Source organism: Diceros bicornis, chromosome 17, assembly GCF_020826845.1.
Source record: "Diceros bicornis minor isolate mBicDic1 chromosome 17, mDicBic1.mat.cur, whole genome shotgun sequence".
Lineage (NCBI taxonomy): Eukaryota > Metazoa > Chordata > Mammalia > Perissodactyla > Rhinocerotidae > Diceros > Diceros bicornis.
In genome coordinates, this window is record NC_080756.1 from 48,240,848 (window position 1) to 48,263,404 (window position 22,557).

A 22,557-nucleotide genomic window follows, 5' to 3' on the forward strand; every position below is an offset into this window, starting at 1 on the left:
GGCGTGGGATGGTCTTTGGGTTTAATGATATATAAAAATTACATTTGTATTTAAAAGTAACAGTAAGTTGATAATAGGGGAACTTGGAGCCCTAAATATATGGCCTGATTTGTATTTAGATACAAGACCTCAAGGAAATATTTTTAAAATATTTTTATTTACCTGAGAGTGAAATAGACAAATGGCTTTAATGAGCACTGAAGGGGGTGTAATGCTGTCCGTGGTGCTGAACACTCTATTGTCTCAGATGTGCCAAGAGGGCTCCAGAGAGAGGTTAGGAACACCTTGCCATGTTAGGGTACTGATAATAAGAAAGAAAGAGAGGGGCTGGGGAGAAAGCATCATTTCCCTTCCTACTAAGCAATTCTGAATGCTCAGGATAAAACGTTCAGATGAAAAATAAAACAAAAAAAAAAGTGGAGAAGGAGAATGCTGGAAGTTTGGGTGGTTGAATCTTTTCCTTTTCATATGGAGATTTTTGGTCAGAGCCAATCAGGTCGGAGATTTCTGCTGCTTTGCTCCTGAAAGGAAAAGTGGGGGAAGGGAGAGAGAAGATGGCCACATTCTCCCCTTGAGCCACATGATCCATTCCCCATGTGACACATTCCAGAGCCTTGGAAAGGAGAAGGGAGGGGCACCAAGAGAGTGGGGCTGGGGGCGGAAAGATGGTTTAACAGTCAACCCTGCGCAGCGTCATCTTGTCTTCCTACCAGGAAGCAGGCTATGAGCCAAGGGGAAGGCAGAGGACAGATATGAACGTGTTCCCAAGCTTCTCTGGTGGTTTATGGCATTCTCCAAACTCCTGTGCAAGGGCTATTCCTGACCAAGAAGACCCAAGGAGACCATCTCTGAAATCAAGTCCAGATGAAGGTATGTACTACAGATCCCAAGGTATCGTGGCTGAAATTCGGCTCAGAGGACATAATATCTTCTTTTTTCCAGGCAATTTGGAGATTTTCTCCTGGCTTAGATGCTGGTTAGGGGCTTTAGATTTGTTACAGGTCCAGAAAAAATGCCTAGGTAGTTCTGTAAAATGAATAATTCACCAGCATAAGTGCCTGTTGAAGAAAAATTAGATGGAAATTGTGTATTGTGATAATTAATGAAACAAAGGACTCATTGATGAAAAGCATATTTTTTTCTTTAAAGAGGAAAAAAATAGTACTGAAACCAACTAGATTTTATTGTCACTGCAATGAAATTCTGTTTCCTCCCTCTTCAGCTGCTTATTCTGTGCCCATGTTCCTGGAGGTTATTGACAGTAGCTTAGGGAGGGTGAGTGGGCAGGTGTGCTCTTTCTTTGTGCTGTGCAATTGTCTTCCTTCTGATGTTTCTGATACCCGGGCTGCTTGTGACTGTTTCTAGCTCTGGTTTAAGACAGTAGACTGGCAACGAATTCCAAATCTTATAGAATAACTCCTAAGAAGGCCCCCAGGAAGTTCTCAAAGGGATCTTCCAAAGTTACAGGCTAAAATAATCTGCCATGCACTCAAATCTTGGTATCTTTGACAATTTCTACCAAGCACAAAGAGGGGAGCTGGCAAATTTAAATTTTATTTGGTCTTTATCTAACAAATAGTTATAAAGTTCTTGCCGTGTGCAAGGCATCATTCTAAGCCCAAATAATCAGTCATTTAATCCTTATATTAACCCTCGGAGGCAGGTATTATTACCACCCACGTTTTAGAGATAAAGAAACTAAAGCACAGAGAAGTTAGGAAACTTTCCCAAGATCACACAGCCAGCAAAGAGTAGAAACAGGATTTGGATCCAAGAAGCTTGCCTCCAGAGCCCATGGTCTTAAGCACTGAACTACGCTGCTTCCCTGCTCATGTTATTTCAAATGATGTCAACAGTTGATTTGGCTACAAGTTTTGTTCAGCTGACGCTACTAGAAGATTGACTCAGCTTGCCTGGCTAAAACAGGTCCCCAGTGAAATCTATATTTAATCTTGAATTATCCCAGTAATTCTCCAATAATCCCAATTATAGAATTATCCCAATAATTATCCCAATAATCCCAGTGGTCACGTTCTGTACCCCCAAATAACCCAGTAAGTAATTGCCTGTTCTTCTCTTCTCCTTGTGCTGTCTACATATCTGGTAGTAAAACACTGTGTTACTATGGTGATTAGATGATGTCTAAAGGAAAAAAAAAATCTAGAATTGCATCATGGTTGATTTATTTTTTAATCGAACCTAGAAACATTCTCTCATCCTCAGAACCTAGTAACAAGACCAGCCCAAGCATATTGTCTTTAAAAGCACTTACCTGGTTTTCAAAATAAAATAAATAGATTAAAAACTAATAAAAATTATGAACACAAACTATAACTCAAACCAATTAGATTTATTGTTTTCAAATAATATTGTCATACTTTAAAATAAGGAAATAGATCTCTCTCTTTGCAAATTATTTTAGGTTTTTAAGGGAAAAAGAGGAATTTTGCTGTTTTTAACTTCTGGATATTTCTGATATATAAGGATTTCCTCTTTGGTCTGTGTAGTTTCCCTTCTGGCCCTTGACAATAAAAGATGACTGATCTCATTCTTATATGCTGTGGGAAAATTAAGAGACGTTACTAGGTCTAAAACACAAAGAGAAAGAAAAAGGATAGGACTCTAAAACTTGTAAAATTCTTCATTAATGAGGTGTTTCCCTTCAGAGTTTCATTGAAAAATAATTTGAAGAGTAATTGTGTTCCCTACAATATTAAACTTTAGTCCTTTTGAATAAGCCTTTGATCCCTGAGTAACACTCTTACAGTATTATAGTTATCTGATGTGAGCTTATTGAGAGAAGGGACTGTATCCTTCCATCTTTGAATTTCCAGATCTTACTTAGCACCAGGCCTGTTTTATGGTAAGCTCTCAATATGCATTTGCAAATGAAGAGTGGGAAGACTCAAGACTCTGACGGCATTCTGATGGAGCCAATTTGGGGGCCCATGCCTGTTTTGCTTTGCATGTGTTTAGAGGGAGGATGGTGAGGAGGTAAATATGTAGTAAGAAAGAACTTGGCAACAGTTAAAATTATGCCTGAAATTTATATATGCTAGTCCATGACCCTGGAGCAGTAGCAAACTGGAGTTCAAGAAATATCCATAAAGTCTTTCCTGGGGATTACCAATCCCCCTGACATTTTACTTATATTCAGAATGAAGTTCTCCTGATATTTTTGTTTATATGGAGATGGAGGCACCCCTAAACAGTCTCATACTCCTCTGACTGACACCATCTCCCAACACTGAAGCAGCTCTCATTGGGTTGAGAGTGAATGTCTTGAAAGGTCGATTCCTGCCCCACGCAGTCCTCTCCTACTCAATCGTGGCTCCCAGTCCCCAGAACACTGCACCAAGAGCTCACAGGACCACAGGACTCCTCCCTGGGGAACGCTGGGATCTTCAGTGTCAGCATGAGTTGCCGCTAGACTGCCTTTCCCCAACCATGGCAGTTAGGACCTGGGTGCAAAAGATTGTCTCAGGGAATCTTGAAAGCTTGCTTAGGATTTGAATTCAGGTTAGCAGGCTAACGAGGCTTAGAATAGTCACCTTTCCTGATAGTTTACACAAATATAACCTATTCTATTATTTTTTCCATCTAATTAAGTATTAAGGAGAGGAAGAGTAGGGTTTGTGGATAGAGTGTGGGTCCTTGAATCCTATCCACTCATCCTCCAGTGTTGCCTGCTGAGTGAGCTGTGCAAAAGAAACAGCCACGCAGGAAGCATGGAGCAGCTGGGCAGGTGCTGTGTGCCCGCTGCACTCACTCAGGACTTCTCGGAGGGACAGGGCTAGTGCACACAAGAGACTTGGATCTGGAAGCCTAGCTGGGCTTCCTACCCCTCCCTCTCAAATCTAAATGTGGGCAACCTACTCAACCAGCTGAATAGGAAAAGATAGAACACAAAGAGAAAGTGGAGAGGCTTCTCCTTGGGGAGAGGCCTTGCCAAGTACACTTTCAACTTGGAGGCTAGGAATGAGAGAGGAAAGAAGAGGGACAATGAGCATGGCTGAAGGATAGGACAAAGTGATGCCCGGATCCTGCCTTTCAGATACGGTAACTTGCCCGCTGCTAGTAAACTCTGCAAGATGAAGTCACACACAGCAAGTAGAGCCAGGATCTGAAACCAGGTCTTTCTTTCTTTCTTTTTTTTTTTTTTTAATAATTTTATTTTTTTTTCCCCCAAAACCCCAGTAGATAGTTGTATGTCATAGCTGCACATCCTTGTGGTTGCTGTATGTGGGACTCGGCCTCAGCATGGCCAGAGAAGCGGTGCGTCAGTGCGCGCACCCGTGCGCGCGCCCGGATCCGAACCCGGGCGCCAGTAGCGGAGCGCGCACACTTAACCTAAGCTAAGCCACAGGGCCGGCTCTAAAATCAGGTCTTTCTAATTCTGTGCTCCTTCCACTCTATCAAAAGTGAAGTTCTTTCCTCTATGTTCTTTAAAATATATATATCTTTGGATATTAGATTAATACAAATATAGTTCTAAAAAAAAAAGATCCATGTCAAAAATAAGTAAATGCGGTAAATAAATAAATGTATGGTGTCTTAAAAAATACAAATACAGTTCTAGAAAATATAGAGACGTGTAAAAGTATAACAAAAATAAAAATCAATCATGATCTTGTCACCTAGAAACAACCACTATTAAAATTCTGGTGTATTTCTTCTCAGTCTTTTTCAAGGAATATAACGATAATGAAAGCAAACATTCATGGAGCGCTTGCTGTGTTCTAGTCATTGTTCTTAGCTCCTTTCTTGTATCATTTATTTTACTCTCACAACAAATCAATAAGGTGGGTACTACTATTATCCCAATTTTACTGGTAAAGACACTCAATAAGCGCAAGACGTTAAGTAACTTGCCAGCGGCTACACAGGTAACATGTGATTCGAAACCCAGGCGGGTTGGCTTTAGAGTTTCTCAACCTCAGCACGATTGGTATTTTGGACCAGATACTGCTCCGTTGTGGGGGGCTGTCTTCTTTCTTGTAGAATGTTTTAGCAGCATCCCTGGCCTCTACCTACCATGTATCAGTAACACCCTCCTCCCCAAGTCTGACAACCAAGAATGTCTCCAGTCATTGTCAAATATCCCCTGGGAGGCAAAATTACCTCTGAACCACTGCTCCAAGAGCCTATGCTCTCAACCACTACATTATACAACCTCTTCATATTTAAAATGTACATATAGTTATTTTCTTCTGCATCTAAAGAAGGAAATACACCTTCACATTTGGGGGAAAGCTCTGAAACCTTCCTGGAATGTCTATGGCTTTATAGATCATAGGTAGGAGATTAGTTGCTTCCAGAAAAGTGCTCATTCGTAGACTTTTATAATAGGCTTATAGTATCCCACCATTGTCCAGTGTTTCTCTCTCACATTACCTTTTCTGTGATCCTCTATGTCAGGCACCCTTAGCCTTCAAGCATTCAGGTTTCAGGTGTACACTTATGATAGAGCAGGACAGTGCTTATCAATCACAGTGTCAAAATATGTCCCAAACAGTTGCCAATAATTGCTTGCTAATAAATAAAGTACCAAAGTTTGCCAGTGATTTATTTTTAAAAATTAATTAGAACAAATTTAAGGGTATCTATATAATTATTTTCTTTTCAACGTGATTTCTTAGGTTGAAGATTAAGTGTTGGAGTTATAGGTGGAGCTCCTAGAGTGGCACATAATTCTGGACATCCATGGGAGTGTGTCACATGAATGAGCACATTTGTCATGTCTGTCTCTGAAAAAGAAAGGTTGAAAATTGCTAGGTGATTTAGGTCAACAATTGCTGATGTGCAGAAAGGATTAAAATGAGAAGCACTGAGAAACGATAGCAGTAGCATTTTAACTTATAAAATGTCTAAAAATATGTGGCACTAAACTATATATTAGCCACATGAAACATACAAATACATGTTCAACCATATTTTCTTTTTTTTTTTTTTTCTTTTTTTTGGTGAGGCAGATTAGCTCTGAGCTAGCATCTGTTGCCAATCCCCCTCTTTTTTGCTGAGGAAGACTGGCCCTGGGCTAACATCCATGCCCATCTTCCTCTACTTTATATGGGATGCTGCCACAGCATGACTTGATGAGTGGTGCCTAGGTCTGCACCTGGGATCCGAACCTGTGAACCCAAGGCTATCGAAGCGGAGGTCACAAACTTAACCACTACGCCACCGTGCCTGCCCAGTCCAACCATATTTTCAATGACATCTGATTACATATAATTGCATAAATTGTCCATGAAAAATACACATTAATGCAAATTCAAATCTAACTTCTGCTCTATGAACTTGAAGATGGTTTTCTTGGAAAACCCTGACTGAAGATAGTGGTACAGATCAAAATTTACCCAGAATTTTGATGTGAATTTGATGTGAGACGGACTGTAAATGCTTCTGTAAAACAGAGTTCTTAGTGACTCCCTGTTCAGTGCTTATACTCAGTTCTTCACCAGTCCTTTTCAAATAGCTGTAAGTCACATCTACTGTACAGCTCTTTGCTCTGAGTGCAGTGAAACTGGTCTTTGCCTTCCCACCTCTTTCCTATTTAAATCACACTACTAGAGACATTGACACTGAAATCAGAGGTTGGAAATGAAACTGATCATTTACCTCCAAACAACTGTTTGCCTCTACTGTAACTCAATGAGCACACAGCAGGTACTCAACAAATGTTTGTTGTACTGAATTAAATTGAGTCTGGTGAGGGGCAAATTCCTTGACCCAATTGTTTTCTTCAGAATCCAGAAGACCCTGCCCTGGGAAGAGAGGTGTGGAAAATCGGTAGAGGACAGTGAGGGGTTCTAGTAAGTGTTCCTCCCCTCGGAGAGCTTTGATAGTAGGTAGAATGGAGAGCAAACACAAGTGGCAGGACTTCTTTGATCAGACCACTTCTTGTAAGGAATCCTCAGTAAGAGATTGTTGGCACGTCCAGGATAATTGTTGAGGAGGGCTTGGCTGGCCCCTAGGTAAAGTTCATCTCTCCTTTGGAGACCCACACTGCTGACCTGGGGTGTCAGAGGCTCGCGGCTCTGGGCCCAGCAGCCCTAAATAACTTCCCTCTCCTCCAATCAAAGTGCACTCTCCGGATGAGCTCTCTGCTAGGGGAAAGTGGTGGGTTGTAAGTTAAATGAATGTGTGCTGCTCATTCCAGGTAATAAGGTATACCTGTCAGTTTTAGTTCATAGAGCTAAAACGACCTTAGAAATCAGCTAGACCAACTCATTCATATTGTAGACCTGGAAACGGAGATTCAAGATTGATTTACTTAAGGTCCTTACACTGCTGCTAAAAATAAGACTTGGGGGGCTGGCCCCATGGCGTAGTGATTAAGTCCAGCACTCTGCTTCAGTGGCCCGGGTTCATGGGTTAGGATCCCGGGCGTGAACCTACACCACTTGTCAAGACATGTTGTGGCGGCGACCCACATACAAAATAGAGGAAGATTGGCACAGATGTTAGCTCATGGCAAATCTTCCTCACCCAAAAATAAAAATAAAAATAAATAAGACTTGGTTCTCTTGACTTGCTGTTCAATGCTTATGATCAGAATTAGAACTCAGGTTTATTAGCCCCCAGTCCAATGTTTAAGGGGAAGTAGAAAGCACTACACTCTTTAAGCTTTTCAGAGTTTCTAGTATTCTAAATGCTGGTTGGGTAATGGAAAGTGACAATATAAATTTTAGTCTGGTATAAATTTTATATTTTTATAAATTTATATTTTTATAAATTTTTATATTTTTATAAATTTTTATAAATTTAAAATTTATATATTTTATAAATTTAGGCTGGTATAAATTTCAGTCTCTACACTCAATTATATAAGAAATGCTATATTGAATTAGCTTCTATTTTTGCTGTAACAAATTAACAGAAATTTAGCGGCTTAAGATAACAGCCATTTGTTATGTCCTAGCTTTGCAGGTCAGAAGTCTGGGTGGGCCTGGCTGGTTTCTCTGCTTAGAGTCTCACAAGGCCGAAATCAAGGTGTTGGCAGGACTGTGTTCCTTTTTAGAGGCTCCAGGGATGATTCCCCTTCGAATCCAGTGCCTTGTGGTTGTAGGACTAAGGTCACATTTCCTTGAAGGCTGTCAGATGGGGGCCACCCGTAACTCCTAGAGGCCTCTCCCTGATTCTTGCATGTGGTTCCTGCATCTCAGAGCCAGCAACAGCTTGTCAATTCCTTTTCTTTCTTGGAATCTCTCTCTGACTTCTGCTGCTGCTGCATCTCTCTGCTACCAGCCACAGAAAGTTCTCTGTTTTTTGGGTTTTGTTTTTTTGTTTTTTGTTTTTTGTTTTTTTTGGTGAGGAAGATTAGTCCTGAGCTAACATCTGTTGCCAATCCTCCTCTTGTTGCTGAAGAAGATTGGCCCTGGGCTAACATCTGTGCCCATCTTCCTCGACTTTATGTGGGAGGACGCCACAGCATGGCTTGATAACCGGTGCATCGGTCTGTGCCCAGGATTTGAACCCGTGAACCCAGGGCTGCCGAAGCAGGACACGCGAACTTAACCACTACGCCATCGGGCTGGCCCCAAAAGTTTTCTGTTTTAAGGACTCATTAGATTGGGCCCACCTGGATAATCCAGAATAATATTCCCATTTTAAATTCCATAACCTTAATTATATATGCAGAGTCTCTTTTGCTATTAACATAACATATTCACAGGTTCCAGATGTTAGGGGGCGAACATCTTTGGAGGGCCATTCTGCCTACTACACACCTTATTTTCTTTAAATAATGGCAAGGCTCCATCCTACCAGGCTAGTAGGAAAGTCGGTGACAAACATTACTGGGACTTTCTTCCTCTTCCTAGGTCTTGGGGTTCTTACTTACAACAAAATATATGGGGTGGTCCTTCTAGCCTTGGATGCCTCTGATGATAGCTGAGATGTAGTTGTGGTCCGAGCTGGTGCGGGTCCTTGAAGGCTGGTGGATATGCTGCTTTGGGAACACCTCTGGGGTGGTGGATTCTTTTCCCAGGGAGGGAACTCTATGCCTTGGATCTGCCTCCCAGCTGCACTCCTCCATTACCACCTGTCACTTACCTGGAGCACAGTGAGGAAGTGAGGCAAGGGTCCCAGGCCTACCTTTTAAAAAAACAAAACCAAGAAACAGCTTTTTTGAGGTGTTATTTACATACCATAAAATTCACTCATTTTAAATATACAATTCAAAGATTTTTGTTAAATTTATAGAGTTGTACAACACTTACCATAATCCAATTTCGGAACAGTTTCATCATCTCAGAAAGATCTCTTGTGCCCAGGCAGTCCTACCTTTGGCGTGGCTCCAGGGGGCAGAGCCACATTCCTGGTTCAGGGGTTCTCATTTCTCCCTCCTCCTCTCTATGGAAATTCTCTCAGGGAACGCGGCTTCCAGAAAACAAAAGCCAAGGGAACAGGTTTGTCTCAGGCCCAGTGATACAACTCTCCTCTAAGACAAGGCAGCACTCAGGGTTGGGGTTCATTCTCAGGATAGGATAGGAAGACAAATCCCCCCAAGGAGCCCAACCCCCATCAACATCTCAGCGCCGCATCCTGCCTCTGTGGGAGGCGGGGGAGTCTTCCAGTGGCGCCTCGGGGGCAACCGCTGACTCCGTGGAGCAGCGACCTGCAGGGGCGTGCGTCAGACCTCCCTTTCCCCTGCTTCCTTCCTCCTCCAAGCGGAAATGAAGGTATTCTTTCCTCCCAGCTTAAAGGACCCAGGGGGGACATGGTGTGGAGTAGGATGGGAAAATAGGGGAACCAATCCTAGCACAAGAGTGGAAGGGGGTTTCCAGAGGCGCTTTGTCCCTCTAGGCCCCACCTACCCCTTTTTTTCTCTTCCCTGCCCCCATGTGATAGTTCATTTTGCCTGCAAAGATTTGGCCTCAAGGAGAGCAGCCCATCACAAGAACAGTCCTAATGCCAGGCCTCAAGGAACCTCAAGGAACATTGTTCACAACGTGGAAGGTGACTGGGGATCCAAGGCAGCTTGGTGACCAGGTTCCTTGTCATGTCATTTGTCTGCGGCAGGAGCCTAGAGAGTCTATCATAGATGACCCCGTTCTTCTCTGTCTCTGCTTACACTCCTTCCATTGCTTCCCTGACCACCCAGCCCTCCTACCATGCTCTCTTAGAACAGCCTGCTCCTTTCTGTCATAGGACTTACTGTCTTTATTTGTGCTTATTTATTACTCTTCTCTCCACCCCACTAGAACTAATTAGACGATGATCTTCATAAGGTAGGGACACAGTTTTGTTTGCCATTGTATGTCCAGTTCTTAGCACAGTACACTCTGTTACGTAGTATGATCTTAATATATATTTACGGAATGATGAACGAATTAATGAAAATGAACAAAGAACCTGAATAGACATTTCTCCAAACTTATATATTCAACTGCCACCTGGATATCTCTACTTGGATATCTAATAGGAATTTAACTCCTGCCAAATAGAATTATTGATTTCCAGCTCCCCAAACTTTTTCTCCCCCCATCTCAGACCCTCAGACTTAGGAGTCGGCCCTCTCCCCTAACCCCATCGCACATCAGCAAATCTGCTGGCTCTGTCTCCAGAATATTTTCAATATCATCTACTTTCTCCACCTACACTGCTACCACCCTGGTCTTGGCTACCATCGTCGCTTACATGACTGTAATAGCCTCTTAACTAGTCTCCCCACTTCTACTCTCAGCCACCTACACAGCAACTAAAGTTGTATTTTTAAAACATAAGTCAGGTCATACTCATATCATTCCTTTGCTTAAAACCTTCAGTGGATTTCACTGCAGTAAGAATAGCATCCATGCCCTACAGTGCGATAGGTGATCTGACCCCTGCCTACCTTTCTGATTAGATCAGGAACCATTTTCTTCCACATTCATATATTCCAGCCACATAACAAGCGCCTTCCTGCCCCTGGGTCTTTGCACTCATTGTTCCTTCTGCCTGGAATTCTATTCTAATTTCCGTGTGGCTGGCTTCCTGCCATTGGGGTTTCAGCTGTAGTGTCAGTTCTTCAGAGAACCCTTCTCTGACGGCTCCCTCTGAAATGAGACCCTGTATCCGTTAGGAGGCTTTTAGAGGCAAGTAACAGAAAACTCAAAGTGGCTTAAGCCTAAAGGAACTTACTGCCTGTTTAATAAGAAGTCTGGAGGTGGGTGCCCAGCAGCACCACCTTGTCAGGGCACCGGCTGGCATCTTTGTGAGTCTCAGCACTTCCCTTGACCTCATAAGATACCACCCAGTGCCCTGACATCTTCACACGATGGTTTACAAATGCAGAAGTGAGCGGCACCCAGGCCCCTAAGAGAGAACACTCCCCACATGCCTCTTTCCTTTTATCAAGAAAGAAATATTTTCCCAAGAGCCTCCCAGCACCCTGCCAGGAGACTTCCCCCTGTCTCAGTGGCCAGAAGTAGGTGATGTTGCTGTGACCACCCCTAGCTGCAAGGGAGGGCGGGAAGTGATTATCTTGTCTTTTTAGCGTCTTGAGAGAGGAAGGCAAGGGAGGAGTTGGGAATGGCCATTGGGTAACCATCCAACCATCTGCTATTCCCTTTCCCATCCATTCTTGGTCCCTCATTCTGCTTTATTTTTCTCCATAGCACTAACCATTTCTTTATTATTTATGTATTTGTTTAGCTGTTATTTGTTTCCCCCACTTGAGCTCCATTAAAGCAGGGACCTTGTCTGTTTAGCTAAATTCTGTATCCCCAGCAATTAGCACAATCCTGGCTCATACTAAGTGATAAAAAATATTGGGTAAATGTGTTATTAAAGACTATTTTGCGTATACCATCGTAACAAAATAGTCATTTCTTAGGGTGAAGTTTCTTGGTGTTTATTTCTCTTTTTCTTTTCCATTTTATCTGACTTGACAGATTTTGTGTGAACAGCAAAGAGACAGGGAGGTTCACTATTGTTAAACCTGGCTCTGCATCCCTTCTGCATAGAACTCTACTAAGTGCAGTTGGGTGAGAGATATTGGACGGTGTCCTTTGTACATACCCCCAAAGAGGTGCCAACGTTGTGGCACCTGGCATTTCCTCCTGCAACATGATTTGCAAAGAATTTTGGGAGGACTGCAGCTCCTGGTCAGCATAAACCTGCATGTAGGGTAAAGCTCGGGCTCCTTTCTGGTATATTCCTTTGGGTAGGGTTGTTCCGATGCTAGCCATCCCTGCACAGAACTGTCCAGTAGGGGAAGTTGATCTCCCTCACCTTCAGCCCTTCCCCCTTCCCCCACCCCTTCCCATAATGGCCCCCCACATTCATTCTCTCTGATACTGACTGACCTCATGGCTTTTGTTTTTGGCATCTCTTCTGTTTTCACTTGCACTAAGATCATAGACCTCAGAGATAGAAGGAGTCTCAGAGATCACTACTCTACTGATCATATGTAAAAATATTTACCCTTTAAGAAGCATTTACATTTGAATAGGGACCTTGACTTTAAAAGAATGATGCTGTAATGGCGAGAGAAGTTGGAGGGATGGAAGCCTTCCTGGTTTCCAGAAATCATGCCAAGGATGTTGACTCTGTTTATTTCTGATATTTTAGAATTCATATGAAGGACAAAGAAAGGTAAAGGTGATAGAAGAGTAATAGTTCCTTAAATATAGATATTTAGAGTTTCTGACCCAGAAATGTTCACTGGCTGTTATGGGCTATCTTGAGAAGTTAGAAGAGGCTATTTTGAAAACTCCTCTCTGTTCAGAAAATCATGGTGCCCTTGAAAGAATAACCAATATCCAAAGAAAAAGAAGGTGTGCCCAGTCTGATCTCAGGAAACTGCTTGATCCCAGTTGGGAAACAGGTTGAAAGGCACAGAGCTGGAAATATTATGGAGGAATATTTATATATATGATATAACAGGAGGAAAGGGAAGAGGGGATTAGGGAGAAAATTCCAGGCTTATAAGCCTGTGATACTAGGAGTCTCAGATGGTGGAGGGGCAACTGTTTTCACTAAAATTAGGAGGTTCTTTTGCAATTATTCAAAATTATCTAATGGAAATAATTTAAGCCGAATAGATTCTACATACTTTTGAGAAAGACATATTCAATTCAGTTATATTACCTATTTTGGTTTAGGGTATAGAAAAAAGTATCCATCTCTGGCTGATACGTCACTAAAAAATCATCCCTAACTTGGAGACAGGTTGTGTTCATTTGTTTGGACCTCAGTGGTTTTCCCCTAAAAACAGTGTTGTGAATGATGCTTGGGTGCCCAGGCCCCTTCGCAAAAGCCAATCACCCTTAACAAAGCTAAATTATATGACTCATGTTGTATTATCGCCAGAGTGTGTGATGTGTGATGTGGTTACTAAAATTTGCTTGTCATATGGCTTATAAGACTTTCACGGGCTGACAGAAGTAAGAGTGCTAATATTTTGTGTGTGTGTTTTGGGGGTTTTTTTGTGAGGAACATTAGCCCTGAGCTAACATCTGTTGCCAATCCTCCTCTTTTTGCTGAGGAAGATTGGCCCTGGGCTAACATCCGTGCCCATCTTCTTCTACTTTGTATGTGGACATCTGCCACAGCGTGGCTTGATAAGCGATGCATATGTCCCTGCCCAGGATCCAAACCCGTGAACCCCAGGCTGCTGGAGCAGAGTACGAGAACTTAACCACTACACCACTGGGCCGGCCCCAAGAGTGGTGACTTTTTTTTCTTTTTTTCTTTTTTTTAATTTTTTGTTTATTGCAGAGTGGTGACTTTTTAAGCACATGCCATGTGCAGACACTGAGCTAGATGTTTTATAGAACTACACAAGGATAAGACATATTGAGTGTTTTCCTTGTACCAGGCAGATTGACTTGTATTAACTCATTTAACTCCTGTGCATATATTATCTCATTTAATCCTCATAATAATCAAGTGAAATAGGGACTATAATCCTCATTTTGGATAAGAAAACTGGAGCAGAAGAGGTTTAGATGACTTGTCCTGGGTCACACAGCTAGTTAGTGAGTGACAGAGGTAGAATTCACACTTTAGCTATCTGACTCCACAGCCTACATACATAGCCACTATGCGCTATTCCTATATCGTGACATGAAAACTAGATGGTTTTCAGCAGAAGATTATGTTCTGGATGTAGGTTTGTCAGATTTAGCTAAAAATACAGAACACCAGTTCAATATTGTATGGGATATTGCATGGGACATACTTGTGCTAAAAAAGTCTTTATTATTTATCTGTAATTCACATTTAACTGGGAGTCCTATATTTCATCTGGCGACCCTATCTGGTGGCACATTATAAGAACATGTCTCACCCGCTCTGGTTTTCCTGTTCCCCCACTATAGGCATGCTGGTGGCTACCTGGGCCTTATGTGGTTCTATAAAACACTTAGCTCAGGGTCCACAGCAGAGCCATCGCTCAGGGCCAGAAAGCAAGCTAGCCACTGAAGAAGTTTCCGAAGAGCCAATGTGGCCTCCTTAGCCATTTGTAAATTCACGGATGTGTGTAAGTTCAGGACTTCGGGATAGGTTGCCCTGTAAACCCTGCCCTACTGGAAGTGGTGGGCTGGTAAATGTTTAACAACTGGCTTTGTGGGGAAAAACCTGATTTGTGGTGTTTGGCAGTTTCCATGGTGTGAATATTCCTACGATGGCCGATTCATGATACCAACCTCATGTCATTGAACTTGGAGTTGGGAAGAAATGTGCACAACTGGCTCTGCAGAGCCCATGCAAGCCAGCCCAGCCCACCACTGGTCCAGGCATTTCTTATTTTCATATGTAGGCAAATCAAGCCTACGTAACAATGAAAGGTTTAAGAGAAATCTACCACCATGGTATGTTCTAAATTATAACAATTAAAATTTAAAAGAGACAATTTCCTGCTTGGGGTAATACCATTGATCAAACTGTTTCCTCACTTCAATTCAAATTGAAGTCTGGAGCTCTACTTTCATTCTTTAATGAAATTAATTCTTTAATGTTTAAAAGGCAACAGTTAATTATCCATCATAATGAATTTCCAGTTCTCTTCTATTCTTTATTTTGAAGAAAGGCTGTATTTCCAGACCAACATGTCTACTGCACTTTTGATGCTAAGCTTCCATGCAGTATACGGTGGGAGTGATTTTTTCCCCCAAATGTTCACTGTGTCACTTATTCTGAGCTAGCATATTGAACAGATGTATCTGTGGGTAGGCAAGAGGCTGTGGGGGAATAACTTTATATTCCTGTGTTTGATTGAGAAGTCAAGAAAAACCTGTCCATGTGCAGCCAGTTTGACCCTCTGAATTCAGATCCAGCTCTTTATGGCCTCCCTGGGCACGAAGCCCAGTGGTGGTTAAGAGCATGGGCTTTGATTGGAGTGAGGCAATCCTGTGGTGACCACTTTCCAGCTGTATGACCTTGGGGAAGAACTTCAGTTTTTTTCATTTGTAAAACCGGGCTAATAATATTACCTACCTCAAAGGGCTATATGAAGTACCTGATACGTAGTAAGCACAAAATCAGTATCAACTCTTGGAAGGATTAATGATATAACTACTGTCATCATTGTAAGTAATCTTACTGCTCGTTAATAAACAGCCTTATGTATCTATTTAGGTCCAGCAGATACTTCCCATTCTACGGAAAATGTTCCTGTTGTTTTTCCCAACCAAATTATGTAAAAATTCAACATTATAAAAATTCTAGTTTGACATTAAGTTTTTGAACAAATCTCAGAAATAAAAATGGTCTTGCTACATTATGAGAATGTCTGTGAATCTTTATGATTTCAGAAGGGGGAAAAATCATTTGTTAGGGTTTTTTGAGTATAGAAGAAACCTACCCAGCAGTTGCTGCGCATAGCCAGGAATAGCCCCCGGTAGAACTGTGAAGTAAACCAAGTTTGTCATCTGCGCCCCTCTGTTCCTCTTTGTGGTCCTCTCGTTAGTTTCCAATCTATTCATACATTCACCCATCCGTCAAAGTATGATTTTCAAAAAGTTAAAATTATGACTCTCGTACAAATACAGAATGTCAAGTATGTCAAGGATTTATTAACTTATTACCAAAAGTGCCAATGAAATAATAAGGCTGGTTCCAAGAGCTTTTGAAGAAATGGGTGTGGGGTTTGTTTTCGGTTTTGTTTTTCTAAAAAGAATGTCAGCGGGCCGGCCCCGTGGCTTAGCGGTTAAGTGCGTGTGCTCCGCTGCTGGCGGCCCGGGTTCGGATCCCGGGTGCGCACCAACGCACCGCTTCTCCGGCCATGCTGAGGCCGCGTCCCACATACAGCAACTAGAAGGATGTGCAGCTATGACATACAACTATCTACTGGGGCTTTGGGGGAAAAAATAAATGAAATAAAATTATAAAAAAAAAGAATGTCAGCATAAGATTGCTAGGTAGACACAAAACTGGTTAATGTCCTACAGGGCAATAAGTCCATAACCTTTAGGGTTATTTTTTCTGCTAGACAGAAATCTGCACGTTAACGTGTAACTTCACAGTGTCTGGGCTCTAGTCATATAGTAAAGAACAAAATCAAGCACAGATACATTCTCCCAGAGAATGAAATAATCCTTGGGGAAGCCCATTTAACAATGTCCTAGCATGACATTAAAAAGATTTGCTATACTCTCTTTTGCTTTATTTTCAAATATTGGATCATTTTTATTGACGCATCTATCCATTTATTTATTCAATAAACCTTTCTTAATATCTTTATGCCCCAGGGATGCAGAGATAAAGACACAGTCCCTGTCCTCAAGGAACTCAACCTAATGGGGGAGACAAACATTCAAAATAAAAATTACAATACAAAGTGATAAGACATATTTCCCTCCCTGGCTGCCCAGGATCCCATCATTACAGAGGTCTACCCAGCCCTTAGTTCTAGACCATGTCAGCCCATCCACCATTGTCCTCACCTGTGTATTAAAACACATCTCTTAGGGCCCAACAGATGAATGATTCTTCTCTTAGATAATATCTTGATAGAGATATATTTTAATAAAGGCCTTCAATACTCAACCCAGTGGAGTATCACATGACAGTCTCAGAGCTGGTTGGAAAGAGAGAGATGGAGCAGGAAAGAGGTGAAGATGTCTTTTCCTGTTGCTGCTAAAGTTACTGCATATGGGCGACCCAAACATAATTACTAATTAAGCAGAAACACTAAATTACTAATTTCAGAAACTCTCCCTTGAAGATGTATTTCTTTCCAAATTAATGGATCAGGGGAGACCTTTCTGAAATCTTACTTTGGGACCCTAGAATTTAGTTATAATATGGCAGACTATTTTTTCTGGGAGGGGTGCTGGAGCCTGTGTGAGGACACTAAACTCCCTTCACTCTCCCTTAAATGAGAGTTCTGTTTCACGTAGCAGTTGACCTAGGTGACTTGAATTTCACCTGCTCTCATCAGGAGTCTGTGTTCCCGTCTCCATGGCCACCAGTGTTACACTCCCTGAGAATACACAATGGTTTTCTAGCTCTGCATTTAATTCTCCTAGCAGAGCCACCTAGAGTAGGAGTCATGTATTTCAGTTCTGTCCTTATGGATTCAATTCAGTAAATATTTAATAAGCAATTATTAATGTAAAGAACTTCAGTGGAAAAAGAATAACACCCTCCTCCCAGGAGCCCACAGTTTAGTTGGGGAAGACAGAAACATGGAAGTAATTCTAAACTGGTGATTCTTAATCTTGGCTGCACATTGGGATTATCTGGGGAACTTTGATTCCCCAGCCCAAGCTGCACTTTAGACCAATTAAATTAGAATGCCCGGGAGAAGGACCCAGGCATCAGTATTTTTTTAAGCTCTTGGGAGGGTCCGATGTGTTGCTAAGCTAGAGAACCATTCCTCTAAAGCAAAAGAAACTTGGAAAATGCTGCAGGAAAGGACTAACAGAGTGCTGTATGAACAAGGATACCACAACCATTCTGGATATGCTAGTATTTGTATCCACTGTCTGACCACAGTTCAGCCCATGAATGGGAAAAATATAGCCTCGCGTAACCATGGGAAAAATTTAGGTCAGTTTGATTGTAGGGCATTTAGAAACTATATATCTGGGAGGTGTGGTCTGCAGGAAACTATGTCTCTCAGGGGAAAAGGGCCCCAAAAAGATGGACCCAGAAAGATGACCTCCAAATTCATTCCACATGCTATCTCTCTCCCTTGAAATGTTTTTTCTTTATTCCCTTGTCTCCTGAAGAAGACCTAGTCATCCTCCAAGCCCCAGCTGAAACCTCACCCCCTTTTTGAAGACTTTTTCTTCCTCCTATCCCAAGCAAAACTGGGTCCCTGTTTTTCTCTGTTAGCTCCTTGTCTGTTTTTAGCAGTTATTTATAATAATTATGGAATTTAGTTATAATATGGCAGACAGCTTATGTTTACATTTACCAGTTTCTGGGCCTTACTTATCTTTATTTTCTTAGTACAGTGTCTTGGTTTATTGAATGAATAAACAGAGCTGCAGCAATTTTAGGTCGAGTCAGAAAAGTCATGCCATCATCAGGGGAGACGTAGACTCAGGAACTCCTTGGGCTCCCTTGTCCCATGTCTGAGCATCGGGATCCTCTGCTTTCAGTGGTGGGGCTGGAGAAATCGGCAGACACACTCACTGGTGGAAGTAAAGTAGCTGGAGGAAATGATGGAAGAAGGCCTCGAAGCGCTTTCCTTGTAGAGTTGAGCAGGAATTTCATCTGCAGAGTTTTGCTATGAGAGGAAGAGAGAAACAGAAGGAAGTTCACAGGTGTTAAGGTGTGTATATTGAATACAAAAAAATGTGCGTGCCACCAACTTCTGTTTTATTTAGGTCACAGGCATCCCTAAAAAGTTTAGAACAGCTCTTTCTGTCTGGGAAAATTGCTCGTCTGTTTTATTTTTAAACTTTAAATCTTTAAAAAAAATCTTTTTGGCATTTTGTAGGTTTTACACATATGAAGGTGAGAATACTATTTCAATTTAGTAAGTACAAGGGTCATGCGTTCCAGATTTTTCTAGGACAGTGCTAATTTTAGATCTTAGGTTCTGTTTTCAGACTGTATCCTGATTTTTTTATTTGGAAAGTGTGGTTGCTGTTCTTACGATTGACTGTCAACCGGCCAGTCAGGCTTAAAGGTCTTTTCATAGTCAAAATGTCTAATTATCTTGCATTTCTCTTTGAGAAATTAAGTAGGGCTGCCTCACGAACGAAAAAGCCTGAAGGTAACATGGAACTGGCATTCAGCACGTTGCCCTGAGCTCTGAACTTTTATTGACTGTGGTTTCTTGGTGAGGACAGTGTATTTTAACACTCCTCTCCCTACCACAAATTAATGCGAAAATCCTTCGAGGAAAAATGGGTTGTTAAGAACTGTTCTTTCATTAAGAACTGGTCTTTCATTAAGAACTGGTCTTTAAAAAAAAAAGAAAAAACTTTATAAAGTAGAGGAAGATGGGCACAGATGTTAGCCCAGGGCCAGTCTTCCTCGGCAAAAAGAGGAGGATTGGCGACAGATGTTAGCTCAGGGCTGATCTTCCTCACCAAAAAAGAAAAAGACCTGTTCTTTAATACCACCTCTAAAACTTCAGAAACGTTTCTTTATGAGGTGTGGTCACAGGAGCCCACCCACAGGGACACTTGGCCCCGCAAGAGCCTGTTGCTGGAACGCCCTGCCCCTGTGCCACAGGCCAGAAGGAATTGCTCTGGTTGTTATGGATTCAACTGCTATGCTTTCTTTTTCTGTTTCATAGATTCAGACCAAATTAAACCTTAGTCATCTAACTGCGACCAAAGTCACTTCAATTTTAATTGAATGGCCCACAATTATACAGTCTTTTTACCTATTAAAAAATATAACTTTTTTAAATCACATTCGGTACCAAAAAAAAGATAAAATAAATGCTAAACTTTATAATATTCTTTTATATCTAAAGATCATAAGCATTTAAAAAGTTGCTGAGTAACAGTTCTAATTGGTTGTTTTTAATCATCTGAATGCCATAAGGTTTCTAGTAACCCAGTTACATTCTTTAGAGGACATCTTGTATGTTCTCCAGTTAGTATGTCATTTTATGAAAAAATAACAACAGGATAGCATCAAAATATGTCACTGATAGGTGGCAAGCTATTAGCAAATGAACCACATCATCTTTTGGAAAAAGCAAGCTATTTTCAGATGTCATTAAATTAGGAGCTACTTCTGGGTCATGCAGAAGTGTTATGGTGCTCCATGTGCTTCCATAATGCTTCTGCCGTGGAAATTCTGCAGTAAGTAAGAACAGGGCCCTTCCCAGTAGCCAGCCAGTCTGTATTCACAGATTCCTGTTAGCTATTTCCATAGCTGCCATCTGTATGTTTCCATCTGCCCGTTTTCGTCTCTTGCAGCCTCATTACTTGAGTGTTACGACATTCAGGAACTTCTCAGATAATTGCCCAAAATTCCAACAGCTCTTCAGTTGAGGGTTACATCCTTACCATGAGCCAGATTTGAGCTCCTGAACCCTCCGTGATCCCCAGTGAGTGAAGGGAACAAGGATATGTTTAGGAGTGGGGCTTGGTATGAGTTCTCCCACATTTGACCAAGGGTCAAGAGAGGAGGAGGCCAGAGAGAGCTTGAGCTGGGCTCAGCTAAAACAACTCCTAAAATGAAAGAGAAATGGGGCCAGAGCTTTTACTGGATAGTAGACATGTTTTCCTGCCAATGTACAAGTCCTACTCATTGACAAATGACAACCAATCTAAGTGTCAAATAAGATTGTTAGCCTTAGGAGTCAATCTGTATAACACCATTTTAACAGGAGGCCTCATTCTTCTTTTCTTATCCAGAAATAAGAGAAAAAAAATGAATATGGTTTTTGCTCACAGAATGGATAACAGCAAGCTGCCTTTGGTTATTCCTACGCTTCTGGTGCCCCTCCAAAACCACAGCTGCACTGAAACAGCTACAGCTCTGCCAAGCCATGACCTGATGGAATTCTACGAGAAGCACGGTTGGAGGAGCAACAGAACAGACCAGCAATATGGACGGAAACCCGGGGAGGTGGCCACAGCCAGCATTTTCTTTGGGGCCCTGTGGTTGTTTTCTATCTTTGGCAATTCCCTGGTGTGTTTGGTCATCCACAGGAGTAGGAGGACTCAGTCCACCACCAACTACTTTGTGGTCTCCATGGCGTGTGCTGATCTTCTCATCAGCGTTGCCAGCACGCCTTTCGTCCTGCTTCAGTTCGCCACTGGACGGTGGATGCTCGGCAGTGCAATGTGCAAGGTTGTGCGATATTTTCAGTATCTCACCCCAGGCGTCCAGATCTATGTTCTGCTCTCCATCTGCATAGACCGGTTCTACACCATCGTCTATCCTCTGAGCTTCAAGGTATCCAGAGAAAAGGCCAAGAAAATGATTGCAGCATCGTGGATCTTTGATGCAGCCTTTGTGACCCCTGTGTTCTTTTTCTACGGCTCCAACTGGGACAACCATTGTAACTATTTCCTCCCTTCCTCTTGGCAAGGAACTGCCTACTCTGTCATCCATTTCTTGGTGAGCTTTGTGATTCCATCTGTCCTCATAATCTTATTTTACCAGAAAGTCATCAAGTATATTTGGAGAATAGGCACTGATGGCCGAACAGTGAGGAGGACAATGAACATTGTCCCAAGGACGAAAGTGAAAACTATCAAGATGTTCCTCATTTTAAACCTATTGTTTTTGCTCTCCTGGCTGCCATTTCATGTAGCTCAGCTGTGGCACCCCCATGAAAGAGACTATAAGAAAAGTTCCCTTGTGTTCACAGCTATCACATGGATATCCTTTAGTTCTTCAGCCTCCAAACCTACTCTGTATTCAATTTATAATGCCAATTTTAGAAGAGGAATGAAAGAGACTTTTTGCATGTCCTCGATGAAATGTTACCGAAGCAATGCCTATACTATCACAACCAGTTCAAGGATGGCCAAAAAAAACCACGTTGGCATTTCAGAAATCCCTGCCATGGCCAAAACTATAACCAAAGACTCAATCTATGACTCATTTGACAGAGAAAGCAAGGAGAAAAAGCTTGCTTGGCCCATTAATTCAAATCCACCAAATACTTTTGTCTAATGTCTCAGAATTCTTTCAGTTATTGTTATGCGCCAGAGATTAAAAAGCTTTATAAAAACAGTATTGATATATTTTTTCAATCAACTGTTTGAGGGAAGCGTTTTAGTTTGTTAAAATGCATTCACTTATTGATTCGAGTTTTATTTTAGTTGCTTTTTGTTTTAGGGGAGCACTCACCTTGAGCCTCAGTCAACAGTCCTTTTTTACTATATTAGTTACATGCATAAAAAAGAGAATGCTTTCCTACTGTTTATTTACCATTCGGTCCAAAAAGCATAAACCGTACACACAGTCTTTGATTAATGACTCAGCCTAGTTTATTCTGTTTCCTTTTTCTCCTTCTTACTGAAATTTTATAACTATGGGCTTCTATTCCAAATGAAATCCCTGTGTCACACATTTCAGAGACGTGTATTTCTCCTACTAAGCATATTTAGGAAGTGTTAATATTGTATGTGTTTTTACATTACCTTTTTCCAAGTAACCACTGTCCAGATCTGCTATGGAAAGTATTCCATATACTGG

General features: G+C 41.7%; 1 protein-coding gene and 1 long non-coding RNA gene across 3 annotated transcripts; one reads left to right on the forward strand and one right to left on the reverse strand.

Moving 5' to 3' along the window:
* The first annotated feature begins 645 nt into the window (after window positions 1–645).
* On the forward strand, window positions 646–22,090 carry GPR19 (G protein-coupled receptor 19). The gene is made up of 2 exons (XM_058558732.1): window positions 646–870; window positions 20,763–22,090. The coding sequence occupies exon 2, from the start codon at window positions 20,779–20,781 to the stop codon at window positions 22,030–22,032; it is 1,254 nt and encodes a 417-aa protein (XP_058414715.1). The 5' UTR covers window positions 646–870; window positions 20,763–20,778; the 3' UTR covers window positions 22,033–22,090.
* Window positions 5,553–9,489, reverse strand: LOC131416302 (uncharacterized). 2 transcript variants are annotated; one of them, XR_009222574.1, is made up of 3 exons: window positions 9,225–9,489; window positions 8,846–9,099; window positions 5,553–5,747 (listed from the first exon to the last, which is right to left on the reverse strand). It is a non-coding gene; the product is annotated as an uncharacterized LOC131416302 (long non-coding RNA). The 2 variants fall into 2 exon arrangements; XR_009222575.1 differs by lacking the exon at window positions 5,553–5,747 and adding an exon at window positions 6,188–7,109.
* Window positions 22,091–22,557: the final 467 nt, after the last annotated feature.